We start from the raw sequence: 14,573 nt of genomic DNA, 5'->3' as shown, positions 1-14,573 counted from the left end.
TCATCGAGGAATGAATGGCATAAAAACTGCGAATTGTAACAACAGCTTTCGGTAAACAAATTTTACAATATTATACTACAAAGGACGCGGCGTACACATTACATATATATATGTATTGTATGAGTTGTTTTCTCCTGTTTATTCAATAGATAAAGTTCTTCAGCTCTGACAAAGGATTATCAAGGGAACCAGCAACACGATGTGCGATCAAAGCCAATCTCCCTCCCCGGCAAACATGATTTACAGAGTGTTACGACTTACGAATAAGGGCTTTACTCACTGTGCGTCTTAACAACTGTAGTTTTGTATCACAGATTTGGGTATAAATATCTTTTTTATAAATGTTCTTGTAAAGAGTATACTTACTGAATTAGTCAGTGTATTTTTTAAGTATATTGACTGACATATCAACGCACATCCCAAATGGCTGGGCTTACAGATTAAAATATTTTCTAAGGGTGCATGCACGAAGACAGATTTTCCCGTTACTCCAGCTTAAATGAAAACCAATAGGAATTATTCCTTATATGCGAGCGTTTTCTAGTTCATACAATTCTATATACAATTGTATAATAAGTGACTTTTTACGGTCGTCTGCTGTCTGATACCAATTCTTCTGCCTTAAAAAAGCTTGCCTTTGGTAAGTCAATGATCCAACGGCAATTTTCACTCCTTCAAAAAGTAGGCATGTGTACGCGTACCCTTAATGTCATGGATCAAGTACAATGCCGTGTAAACATGTCTAATTATGGGTAGCGTTACATGGATGTATACCTTGTTATTAAACGAAGATAATTATAATACCCCTCAGTTGCCAAGCCTGAAGAAGCCAGATATTTTGTTCAGGAATATAGTCTGAGTTATTATTATAAATCTAAAAAGGGGTTGAAAAAGAGGTTCTAGTAGGTAAACAGAGACGATTATACATCTTTCTTAGTTCCTACTTTGATGTAGGTAATACTAGCCAATTCATGATCGATTTACGGTCAGTTTACACTAGAAAGCAGAAGCCATACAACATTTAGCGAATTATTTATTAGAAGAAAAGAAAGTTATATTTCTGATTTTAAACTTTCGGGTTGCATTATACTATTTATAAATAATATATACCTATATTAAACGCGCACGTAACATACATTTATCAAGGACGTTTCGCATCATATTAAAAATGATCCGTGGTCACTGAGCGACTGAAAATCAGCGGGCTACTGGAGCAGTAGTCCGCGGCAGAATATTCTTCTACTACCAAGTTATTAACATGCCAACGTCACAATACTCACTAACAGAATCCGTACATATTTCGTTTTATTAAAAATGTCACCTCGCGTCTTAGTTACGTTTTTTGTTTCGGTTTTAAATATTATCATCATGATAATTTTTACCATTTCAGTTCGAAACTCCTCGGCTTCGTGTGCTCCCTGGTAGAATCCTGCAGCACGGTACAACAGCACATGCTGCAATGTCGTGGGTTCCTGGTAATCTCGCACATGCTGCAGAGGTGTAGCCGGGATCATCTTACACCTGATACCTTGGCCTCGTTTCTACATTTGACGAAACATCTTGTTACTTGCTGCTCTCCTAATTCCGATCTGCTTCTTAAACAGGTATTTTAACACATTATTATCGTCCTATAAATTTTTAGTATCCTTGGCGATAAAAACTAAGCTTGTAAATACAAAAAGGTATTTTTAATAAACACATAGCACAAAAAGGTTGTGAAATAAAATCATTGCAACACCAACTACAAAGAATTTTTTAAACAATCTTGTTTAAATTTTTAAAAAATCTAAATAAAGCGTTGTTATAGGTGCAAAATGAAAATCATAAATTCAATTTTTATTTTATCGTTTAACAACCTAACATCACTATTAAATCATGGTTATTTCCATAATTATGGCTTTAAAAATGCCCAAGGTACAATATCTCGTAAATTCAGCGAGGAAATTGCTTTTCCAAAGAAATTTATAGCGAATTTACACGAGTCGTGTAGACTTTCATTTTCACGAGTAAACAATCAGAATATGCGATGTGTGTTTTTAGCATACATTGCAATTCGGCAATCATTTTTATCCGTGGAAGTATAAATATTAGTATAGTATAAAGGATTATTGAAAAAGGTATTATTTTTATGCCGATTTTTTCTCAGGAATTTCCACAGTTTTCTAACTGACATATGAGAAAATCCTCGCGTGTTCAATGTGTCAATTTCACGAGAATATCCGATATCGTTGGATCCTTTTGTGTAAATCTTTGAATTCGACCCTTCCCTGATTGGACTGTCCGTCTATAGTATTGGGGTTTTAGAGGAAAATCCTGTCAAATTTTACGTTCTCGTTTGTGATTTGATCTCGTATTACAGAATATTCGTTACAAACAAAAATACGAATATTTCCTTAAAGAAACAAAAATCCGACGGCAAACCGAATGTGTTGATCTTGTTTATTTATTTATTGGCACACAATACAGTTTTACAACATATTGAATTCAATTTTCAAAACTATTTTAGTTCGAGCCTGATTTTCTATTTAAAAGAAATAAATGTAATAAAAAATTAATTATGATCTATGGACCAATTAATATTAACATCTGCCTTGTAAGCCGCTTTCATTTGCTCATAGTGGAGACCTATATCCCACAGTGAACTTGTGGAGGCTAAGATGATGATAAAACAAAATCATGTCTATATCCCTTGCGGAGTAGACATAGCCAACAGTCTTCAAATAACTCATAGGCCACAGTCAGCTGTTTGGCTTAATAAAAGGTTTGAAATTTCAAATAGTGACAGGTTGCTAGCTCATGGCCTTAAAGAAGAATTTAAAGTTTTGATCCTATCTTTTGAATTGTTTGACGGAAGCCTAGATTTAAGGACTAAAATGTGTGCCCCAGTGCGTACGGAATGATGTCTACGAAACAAATTGTTTCCATTATTTTTATTATATTTATTGTCTTGACTCCACGAAAACCCTGCACAATGTGTTTATACGGGACTATTTTACAGATAAATAATTATGTAAACAATAAATAAGGTAAGTCGCGATTAACTCTTAAACTACTGAAGGAATAAAAAAAATTGTTGTTTAATGAAGAAATTGAATGAAAAGGTTTCTTGGGGACTGACTAAAGAACATGTCGAACGAAATTAAACGGACTTAGCCGGGGACAAAAGCATGTTTATTGTTCTCCACTTTCTATCCGCACCCGGGACAAGGTACTAGGGTATAATAAATTAAGAAGATCTCTAAAATTGTCTCGTATAATCACTACCAACACACACACGACCCTACCTTAAGTTATGTTTGGATGGTTGTCGGCGCATGCTTCTCTTGCTTTCACGACTCAACTCTCCCGATATTATACAAACTTGATGAGAAATAAACAAACAAAAGTCTTACTATGTAATCAGAGTTATTCCAATAAGGTCAGGATAATTAATTTTGAAACAAATTAATTGAGATTATGTTTTGTAAATCCTTCTTGGTTTGATAAAATAACATCATTGAGTACTTACAGATGTAAATAAATATGTCGAAACATTAAAATATATTGTGTTAATAAGTAGTCGTAATCGAAGTCGATGACGATATTAACATCAACATATATTTTTTTTATGTTTGTTTATTTCTAACGAGTTACTGTTAAATTCACAGATTCTTCGAAATTTTCCAGTTATTTACTTTCAACTCTGTTGAAATTAAAAAGATTTTGTTATTTTTGTTCGCTTATTTCGTAACGTTTCTTTTTATACTCTCTGTTCTGAAGAAGTATTTGTGAATCGGCCATTTTTATTACGCCCCTCCCACAAATCACATCAATGCAAGCTTCCGATAAATGACCCACATAATAGATCGGTGAAAGATAGCAGAAATAGTATTTAGAATTAAATTAAATCGTTTTCACTCAGAACTCCTTTAGTTGATGGGGCCCTGGTAATTTTGTGCCAAAATTTTGCGACACTCAGCACTTTGCATAGAAAAAGATACACCTACCTGGCAACCCTTAAATTTGCAGTCAATTTGGTGCATTTAGTGCAAACCTTAGCTTCCATGCACTTAGAACTCGCTTAGCCACAGGAAAACGGGACTTAATCCGCCCCATTTTTAATGTGTAAAAAAGACAAAACAAAAAGTGATAAACTTTGTAGATATAATTCATAGACCCGACAAGCAAGAGAGCAAAACGCTGCCAGCCATCGGACAGTCATAAGTCTACTAACGCAGTCTTTCTGTCAATCTTTTCTGACCTGGCAGCTACTGGACCACATCTTGTTCAACCCTGCTCTGTGGATCCACACGCCAGCGGCGGTGCAGGCCAGGTTGTACTGCTACCTAGCCACGGACTTCTTGGCCGATGCCCACATCTACGGCAGCGTGAGGAGGGTTAGCACGGTACTTCAGACAGTGCACACTCTGAAGTTTTACTATTGGGTCGTGAATCCTAGGGCTAAGAGTGGAATCACGCCTAAAGGATTGGGTGAGTTAAATAAATATGCTTTGCTGATATTAATATGTTGCTGATTATAAAGTAAATTATAGGTACTACATGAAACGTAAAACTAGCGCCTTCATTGACTTCTGCTATATTTTTGGACATAATTTTAAAAAAGCTGTACTGTTTGATTTGGTTTTTTGGAATTCTTGAGATTTGGCTGTACATGTATCTGTAACTTAATGTTTAAAATAGGATTTATGCACATAAAGGCGAAGGTTATAAATTAACACATAAGCATAGAACGGATAACGTGAATCACTTTTAAGACAGGCTTTATGAACGAACCTTATTACATTAAAGTCTCTTACGGAAATTTGCTCATTATAAGACTATGTTCCATCATTAGTAGTTGAAAAAATAATGAGACCATTAACTTGGCTATTGAAACATAAAACTCGCAAAGAACCCTTTCGGGCGGAAAATAAAAATATAATTAATGCCGCTGTCAGTTCCTTATTGTTCCGTGATTTGTCGCTAGCAAAATGGTCCTTAAAGACCGAAGTGCCTTTGAATCGCTTAAATTAAGTCCGAAACTCAGACTACAGAAAGTGGAGATGACTGAAATAAAATTTGATAGTCAATCTCTTTAAAATAAACAGAAAATGAAATGCATCTTGAATACAGAAATAATTGCAACTGAACAACACCGTCCTTAAAAAGTTTAATATGGATTTTAGGTTGAATTAATAGAATATATTTTCTTTTTCATGGGTTAAAATGTTATAAATTTTAACAGAAATTCGTTATCGAATCTTTTTAAGTATTTATATATGTTAAGTAGTAATCCCTAAAATTACATTTCGTCTTAAAAATACGTGACATGTAGTTCGTGCCACTTCTCCTTATTTCCTTGGTCTGAGGTTAAACTGAGTTGGAATTTATCTCTGTCAAAAACAAGCCAAGATCTCGCGATACGCAGTCATTATCCGCAGATATTGTTGGATTTAAGCCATCTTCCGATATTTTCATGGTAGATAATGTTCCGTGTTGTTAAAAGATTAATCTAATGGCTTTGAGATATTAGAGTAGCCAAGTGTTTTATTGGGTTTTAATTTATTTCTAAAAGAAGACAGCTTTTTTTTAGTATTTGAAAATTGCTTGGATAAAATATTGTTCAGCGATGTTTGGCGATTATTTTTGGGGATTCAGTAATGTTTAACGTTTCTGAAACTTAAATTACGATGATTTTAGCTTTTTTCTATTATCACACCCTTCACGATACAAGTTTGATTATTTTTCATATTTCTTATTAATCATTAAAAATTCGTCATGAAATAGTTCGACTGACACTTTGTACATTTTATTACGTTCAAAAAAGTTTAAAAAGCATAAATATGTATCTTTCCAGAAGGTCCCAGACCCGCCCACAAAGACATCCTGACGATACGAGCGTACATCCTGTTGTTCTTGAAACAACTGATTATGATCGGGAACGGGGTGAAAGAGGACGAACTGCAGTCGATACTCAACTATCTGACGACTATGCATGAGGTATGTTATCCTGGTAAAGTGAAATTCATTTAGATATCTCCGAGCCCGGGCCTACCCCGATAAACAAATAAAGTCTTGGTTGCATTGAACAGCGTCAATTGCGACTTGATAAAAAATTATTAAAATTAAACATAAAAAATTACTTCAAGAAAGAAGAGGTAAAAGTGAAGGAATAATGCTAGATTGACAACTCTTTACAATGTTGCCAAACTGTGTGTTTTGGGGCATAGACCAACAAAAAATCATATTATAATTAGATACATACTAACATCACACTTAATAATGCCTTTTTTGAGGTGTAGCTACCCGCTCTTAGGGAAAAAGGGAATGTTATCATTTTAACTTTCACTTATTAGTATTATACTGAATGCTGTAATATATTATTTATTAATTTCAGGATGAAAATCTTCACGACGTTCTCCAAATGTTGATCTCCCTCATGTCGGAACACCCAAGTTCTATGGTTCCAGCGTTTGACGCAAAGGTCTGTTATTTTACCAGTTTATCATTACCACACCAAATTATCTCTTCATGAAATGTTTTTGCGATAAAGCCGCCTCATGAGTACAGCATGAGTTTAAGAGACGTTATTTTTGTTATAATTTATGTATTTTAAAGGGTATACTATCTATCTGTCAACCCAGATCTTGATTGATTAAATGAGTACCTCAATGTTGTGTTTTTAACCTCTTTTTTTTAGCCGTATTTACATCATACTGGTCATATGCTTCTCTTTTCTTCTTTCATATAACTTCTCGCAGGGCTACTAATTGAACTATATATTCATTGATATTTTTTTTCAGGGCGGCGTGCGCACAATTTTCAAGTTGTTGGCGTCTGAAAGTCAACTGATAAGGCTGCAAGCCCTCAAGTTATTAGGATTTTTCCTCAGTAGAAGCACACACAAGTAAGTTGAGTTGATAATACCGTTGATTTAATAGCGAAATTTATCGCTCCAGTGACAGTGTATTTTAGCTGATATCTGTGCGGATAACTGCCTATAGATATGACTAGTTATTATATTTTTTTAAAAATAATTATCATTTTTTATTTATTCGATTTATCAAAAATTGTTACAATAATACATATGAACAAAAATCATCACTATATAAAAACAAATTGCTAAACTTATTAGTGACAAATACCGCATGCATATAATAACATGAGGCAAATACATACATACATACATACATAACATCACGCCTCTTTCCCGGAGGGGTAGGCAGAGACTACCTCTTTCCACTTGCCACGATCTCTGCATACTTCTTTCGCTTCGTCCACATTCATAACTCTCTTCATACAAGCTCGGCGGTTTCGGGTACTTTTGACCTGACCCTTTACCAGGACGTCCTTAATTTGATCAAGATACGTTCGTCTAGGTCTTCCCACTCCGACCTTTCCCTCCACACTCTCCTTGTATATCTGCTTAGTCAACCTGCTTTCATTCATCCTCTCCACATGACCGAACCATCTTAACATACCCTTTTCTATTCCTGTAACTACATCTTCTTTCACATCACAACATTCCCTTATCACGCTGTTCCTTATCCTGTCACTCAATTTCACACCCATCATACTCCTTAACGCTCTCATTTCCACTGCATTTATTCTGCTTTCATGCTTCTTTTGCCATACCCAACTTTCACTCCCATACATTAATGTCGGGACCAACACGCCCCTGTGCACAGCCCGTCGAGCCTTTTTGGATAGTTTCTGACTGCTCATAAAGGCATGCAAAGCTCCATTCACCATGTTCCCCGCGTTCACTCTCCTTTCAATATCACTATCATACTTGCCATCTGATGTAAACTTTGATCCTAGATATACGAACTCTTTCACTTGCTCCACTTTTTCTCCTCCAATCAAAATATTACATGCTGTCATTTCTTTCTCCATTTCAAAAACCAGTGTTTTAGTTTTACTTACGTTCACTTTCATTCCTTTCTCTTTTAAAGCTTCATGCATACAGTTTACCATCTCCTGTAACTCCTCCGCTGATGACGCCAGTATAACCTGATCGTCGGCATAGAGCAGACATTTGACGAGTAACTCATTCATCCTTAATCCACTTTTAGACTCTTTCAAATCTGTCAAACAGCTATCCATAAATAGGTTGAACAGCCACGGTGACGCAACACATCCTTGCCTAACGCCTTTCTCAATCTTAAACCACTCAGTGTGCGCTCCGTTTATCCTGACACAAGCACTCGAATCCTCATATAAGGATTTCAGTGCTCGTATTAAGAGACTGCTCACCCCATGCATAGAAAGTGCTGACCACAATTCATTCCTCTCAACTCTGTCATAGGCCTTTTCCAGATCTACGAATGTGCAATAGACTTTTTGACTCTTGGCCAAAAACTTTTCGGCTATGCACCGCAAGGAAAAGACCTGATCAGTACATCCCATTCCCTTTCGAAATCCCGCTTGAGCATCCCATGAGGCAAATAAAAGTTAAAATTAAATATTAAAGAATTAAAATATTTTAAAATTTTAATTATGTTATATTTTATGTATAATTTTAGACGAAAATACGACGTAATGTCGCCACACAACCTATACACCTTACTGGCGACCCGACTAGCGGCCAGCGGCGAGGGTCTAGCGCTGCCCGTCTACAACGCGCTTTACGAGCTGCTCACCGAACATGTTGGCCAACAAATCCTGTACACCAGCCATCCTGAGCCGCAGCCGCATTTCAGGCTGGAAAATCCGAGTAAGTGACGCTTTATTTCTACATCACGTACTTATCTAAAAAAAACATGTTTTCCTACAGACAGACTAAAAACAGTTGATAATGCAACACAGGAAAAGAGAAGGCATTAACGATTTTGTTAATAAATCCTTAGCTTTCATACAACTTATATAAAATCACGCGTTTTCCCCAGGGGGTAGACAGAGACTACATCTTTCCACTTGCCACGATCTCTGCACACTTCTTTCGCTTCATCCACTTTTACAACTCTCGTCATGCAAACATGGCAGTTTCGGGTACTCTTAACCTGACCTTACAAAATCATAATATACAACATACAAAAATGTTTACAAAGTTTTGTATTGAAATATAAAAATTATCGTAAATTAAGCTGAACGTGGTCTACCAGTCTCTTCAAGGCTGTTGACTCTGTCTACCCCGCAAGGGTTTATAGACGTGACAATATAAATGAATGAATTATTCATGTATCCATTTTCCAGTGATACTCAAAGTGGTCGCCACCCTGATCCGCCAGTCGAAGCAGACAGAACAATTGCTGGAGGTGAAGAAGCTGTTCCTATCGGACATGACGCTGCTGTGCAGTAACAATAGGGAGAACAGGAGAACGGTACTACAGATGTCCGTTTGGCAGGTAAGTACGTGCGGTTATTTGCAAGAGATTCTTTAAAGTTAAGCAGGAGAAGTAAGAAGTATATATTCGACGAACACCCTACAAAAAAAAAAGAGCACAAACATAAAGAACACGCACAAGCATATGTACAAAATTTGAATTCCAGAAAGTTCTTTTAATTTTCCCTCGTGCAATCATGATTCCATGGAGAAGTTACGTGACGGAAGTCAACCGTTATTTTGCAAAAATAATTATTAGAATTTTCCGGTATAAATATTAATAATGACTGTTTTGTGAAAAGGCAGAGATTGTGGATTTCTCTTCTTTGCTCTATGGTCATTGTTCTCTATATTACTTCAGTTACCGTCGTTCTGCCTATAAGAGCGTCGGTTGTCGATTTGATAAGGTGCCCGGTTAATATGCGTGATGTGCAGAAACACACAAGTTCGAATCCCACCTTTAGTCACGTACCGATAACAAAAAAATTTATGATTTTTGTCTCCAGGAATGGTTAATAGCCATGGCGTACATTCACCCGAAAAACTCTGAAGAGCAGAAGATCTCCGACATGGTGTACTCTCTGTTCCGGATGCTGCTGCATCACGCAATCAAGCACGAGTATGGCGGCTGGCGAGTGTGGGTGGACACTCTGGCCATTGTTCATTCTAAGGTAAGATAAACAGGACATCTGTTATCGATTCTTTTATTGAACTGAAAGTAGTTGAATTTGTTTGATACTTTTACATCACCTTTAACCAGATGTCACATACCAGACTTTTTAATATTCAAACTATAATTATATGTTTCAGGTTTCATACGAAGAATTCAAGCTCCAATTCGCCCAAATGTACGAGCATTACGAACAAAGACGCGCAGACAACATCACCGACCCGGCCGAACGACAACAGAGGCCGATTTCCACCATATCCGGCTGGGACAGACACGCAGACACGCACAAACGCGTCATCCCAGACTCAGACAGCACACACAGCTCGCCAATATCAATTAGGAAACAAAACGTACTCAACCACGGAGCCCAAACAGAAATCGGGAAAGGATTATCCTTAAGAGAAGTCGAAGCGTGCAATTGCAAACTCAGTGAAAGCGAAGAGGACAGTCGGACTACAGTAGTTTATAGTGAAGTGTGTAAAGTGCATAGTCCAATTAAACATACCGAAGTGCCCCCCGACGGTTGTGATAGTGTTAAATGTACAGATAGTGTCGAAAGCGCGGTCGACGAGAGTAAACTGCTCAACGCCGATAACGAATTAGTACAGTCTATTATTAGCGAGAACAAATTACTAGAAAGCTCAGAATCCGGAATCGGAACTGAAAACTCTGAGATTATTGAGAAACCTCTGACGCGACAAGGAAGTCTTGATTACATTCCTGTAAGAGATGTTGGAGAAAACATAACGAAAGATGACAACACTGATAAAAGCGAAGGTATTCCTTCTAGTCTATCTGCCAGTGAAACTGCTAGCCCTGAAAGGGTAGCTGAATTAAACATTACAACGGAAAGGGAATCGGAATTATCTGATCCGTCCGAATTGTACTTAACTCCAAATGAAGCGACTAGCCCTAAGAAAACAGAAAAGACTGATGTTGACATTCCAGAAGAAGTTAGTGATGATCCCAAACATATTGCAATAAACATTGTTAACGACGTGCTCACCATCGCACTAGAAACTGTCAGATTAAAAGCTGATGATGACCCTGATTCCGGAGCCATCTCCGGCGGTTTACATTCGGAAGGTAACACACCAAACGGAAGAGAAGACTTTGAGCAAGAAATTGAAGATATGATAGACGATAACAGGACAGCTGAAATTGTAGCCAATGATTTGATTACTGATATAATATCAACAGTAGTAACAACATGTGAAGAGAAAGTGAAAGATGATATAGAAACGATGGATTCTGTTGAAAATATTGAAGATTCTAGTAATATTTCAGTTGATAATAGTCCACAAAGAGTCATACCTTCAGATCATCCCCACGAAGGCAATGTTTTACCTTTGGATGGAGAATTTTTAGTCAATTCAAGGTCTGAAGACACAGAATTAAGAGAGACTGAAATAATTAATACCAATACAGAAGAAACTGCAAAGAATGATAACCAAAGAATAGAAACTGATGAACCAGATGAGCATAAAACTCCCGAGATTCCGCCGATCTCTACGATCAGTGAAAATATTTCGCTTGCGAACAAGAAAGAACAGGAACATGAAGAGGAGAGGAACAGAGAACTGGAGAGAGACAAAAGACGCGTTAGTTTGCCGGACGATAGTGATATGAAACAAGATAGCGGTAGAAGTGATGGCGTGTCTACCCAGGGCACTAATACTTCTTCGTCGCCGAAACGACCGCGAAGTGCGTCGACGAGTACGCAAGTGGACTCGAATCATTTTGGTAAGAATGTCGTCGTGTTTGTTACATACTCGTTGATAGGTACCATAAGTTTCATTCTTATTAGAACCTTAGCTCGTTGTATCTAATTTAAAAAAAATGTTATTTCAATTGAACACTTTGGCTACGAATTAAATTAAAAAACGATTATTCAAAGTTTGACAGATTGCTAATCTACATACATACATACAAACATATGATCACGTCTTTATCCCTTACGGGGTAGACAGAACCAACAGTCTTGAAAAGACTGATAGGCCACGTTCAGCTGTTTGGCTTAATGATAGAACTGAGATTCAAATAGTGACGGGTTGCTAGCCCATCGCCTAAAAGAAGAATCCTAAGTTTATAAGCTTATCCCTTAGTCGCCTTTTACGACATCCATGGGAACGAGATGGAGTGGTCCTATTCTTTTTTATTGGTGCCGGGAACCACACGGCACAAATTGCTAATCTAAATCCGAGATACAATAAAGGTACGTCACGTACTCGTTTAATACATGTAGTGTTTATAAATACCATAAAGGTTGATGACAAATCACGACGACTATTCCTCCACAGAAACCAAACGGCCGTCGATGTGTTCCCGGCCGATGTTTTCCCCGGGCCCGACCCGGCCGCCGTTCCGGATCCCGGAGTTCCGGTGGTCGTACATACACCAAAGACTGCTCTCCGATGTGCTGTTCTCATTGGAGACTGATATACAGGCATGTTTTTACTTACGGTACTTCTATATTCAGTTGTCAGAACACAATAATTTTGCCCACTTGCACACACGTAAAACATCAACAATAAGTTTTTGTTTTTACATACATACATATGGTCACGTCTATATCCCTTGCGGGGTAGATAGAGCCAACAGTCTTAAAAAGACTGAATGGCCACGTTCAGCTATTTGGCTTAAGGATAGAATTGAGATTCAACTAGTGACAGGTTGCTGGCCCATCGCCTAAAAAGGAATCCCAAGTTTGTAAGCCTATCACTTAGTCGCCTTTTACGACATCCATGGGAAAGAGATGGAGTGGTTATATTCTTTTTTGTATTGGTGCCAGGAACCACACGGCACGTTTGTTTGTATTCGAAACTATTGTTGTTATTTTTCTTCTACATAATCACGCCGCTTTCCCGAAGGGGACTCTTTTGCTCTGCATTATTTTATTGCCAACAATTGCTGTAATACGTAATTTCCTTATGACCTTACTCCCGGTTGCTTCTTTTCCATTGGATGAGCCCGAGGTTTGCCTGTGAGCACTTTTTTAGAGTAGATAAGACAGGTTTTGTACGAAGCAACTTTCGTCAGAACTCCACAACCTTTCGGCAGAGCCTCTGTGTTTTATGAAAACCTTAACTATTTTTTCATTCATGTAAGTACCTATCTAATTTTACTTGCATAATACATTGCAGGTGTGGCGAAGTCACTCCACGAAATCGGTGATAGACTTCGTCAACAGCAGCGAGAACGCCATATTCGTCGTGAACACCGTTCACCTCATCAGCCAACTCGCAGACAATCTCATCATAGCTTGCGGAGGCCTATTACCGTTACTCGCATCTGCCACCTCGCCTAATGTAAGTACTTTCGTTTTATGGTCTCCTGGTAATACTCGTGCAAAATTTATGCCGGAGTGACAATGAAAGGCCCCTTTTATCTATTACAACGGGCACCAAAGTAGCCGAATATGATGGTGTCTCGCTTTTTCATGTAGTAGAATGTCGTATGTCTCGTTCATATTTATGGCGGTGAGCGAGATAGCGCTAAATATGGGGTGCTTTTTATTGTTATTGTAGCCTTCAGCCGTTATTGTGTTCTTTTGTATAGACTGTGCGACGGAGACAAAAAATATTTTGTGACATAAAAACAGACAGATTTTTTTTCATTTGGAACACTTGGTCAACTGTGCACGAGATACTTTCGTACTTTATGTAGTTCTGGTAAGATGAGCTTAAACAGTCTCTTAACGTTGTATATTAAGAGGCTTTTAAGGTAAGACGATATAGTGTGTAACCGAGACACTTTTTTCGTTTTATGTAGTTCTGGTAACAGTCTTACAATATAAGCTTCTGAATAATGAAGAAATAAGACGAAAGTTACCTAACCGATGATTAAGGAAGGCGTCAAAATTACTCCTTGAACTTCATGTAGCCCTAATGATATTTTTTTCACTAAACTCTGCAATTTTGATTAAAATGACAAACGATTGTCTGTGGGGTCTGTTTTACTGGGGTATTTTATGTTGTTCTAGTAACTGTCGCTTAAGTAAAATCCTGCTTCGACACTAGCTTTTGAATTGCTTTCGACAATGACTCACCTCGTGCCAGATTATATTATTGCATTAACGTAGTGAAGACTATCGTTGTATTTTGCCCGAAACAGTGTTACTAGAACTACATAAATTTAAAGAGTGACTCTGACGTCAGAATCACCACTTTCCTATGAGATAGTAACAAAACAATTGTAACTGCATTAACAGTTATTCTGACGTAAAAGTTGTCTTCTGGTTAAAATTCCACGATGATTCACCACGCGCTTCGAGCATGTTTAACCGTTCGTCGAAACGTCGTTACCAGGACTACATAAAGTTAGCACAGTTTCTCTGCCGCGTCGTACCATGCTAAGGGTGCTGGTTAAATATGCTCAGGCACGTGGGGAATTATCGTTTAAAGTTAAACCAAAAAAAATACTACAGCGTCTGAATTTATCTTGTATGTGGTTTTGGTAATGATCAGTTGAAAAAATGTCTATCAGTAGCAAGTAGAACGATAGATAACCGACGGACAAGTACCGCGTGAGTCGCTCTTGAGCTTTATGTAGTTCTGGTAGCGGTTCGTTAAATATACTCCGGCACTTCGTGCATTATCA

General features: G+C 37.6%; 1 protein-coding gene across 5 annotated transcripts in view; it reads left to right on the top strand.

The window, feature by feature from the left end:
• Positions 1–14,573, top strand: part of LOC106140510 (neurobeachin) — a 457,176-nt gene that overhangs the window by 271,308 nt on the left and 171,295 nt on the right. For 4 of the 5 annotated variants that reach the window (XM_060950437.1, XM_060950436.1, XM_060950435.1 and 1 more), the window contains exons 13-23: positions 1,391–1,604; positions 4,248–4,470; positions 5,837–5,979; positions 6,377–6,463; positions 6,783–6,886; positions 8,505–8,695; positions 9,175–9,326; positions 9,811–9,975; positions 10,115–11,717; positions 12,275–12,420; positions 13,118–13,282. In XM_060950437.1, coding sequence (XP_060806420.1) covers positions 1,391–1,604; positions 4,248–4,470; positions 5,837–5,979; positions 6,377–6,463; positions 6,783–6,886; positions 8,505–8,695; positions 9,175–9,326; positions 9,811–9,975; positions 10,115–11,717; positions 12,275–12,420; positions 13,118–13,282 — 3,193 coding nt within the window. The remainder of the gene's footprint in view (positions 1–1,390; positions 1,605–4,247; positions 4,471–5,836; positions 5,980–6,376; positions 6,464–6,782; positions 6,887–8,504; positions 8,696–9,174; positions 9,327–9,810; positions 9,976–10,114; positions 11,718–12,274; positions 12,421–13,117; positions 13,283–14,573) is intronic. The other variant, XM_060950434.1, reaches the window with a different exon arrangement.

Source organism: Amyelois transitella, chromosome 21 (genome assembly GCF_032362555.1).
Source record: "Amyelois transitella isolate CPQ chromosome 21, ilAmyTran1.1, whole genome shotgun sequence".
In the NCBI taxonomy this organism is placed as follows: Eukaryota; Metazoa; Arthropoda; class Insecta; order Lepidoptera; family Pyralidae; genus Amyelois; species Amyelois transitella.
The sequence above is the reverse complement of the archived record's forward strand: the minus strand, read 5'-3'. Positions and strand labels throughout refer to the sequence as shown.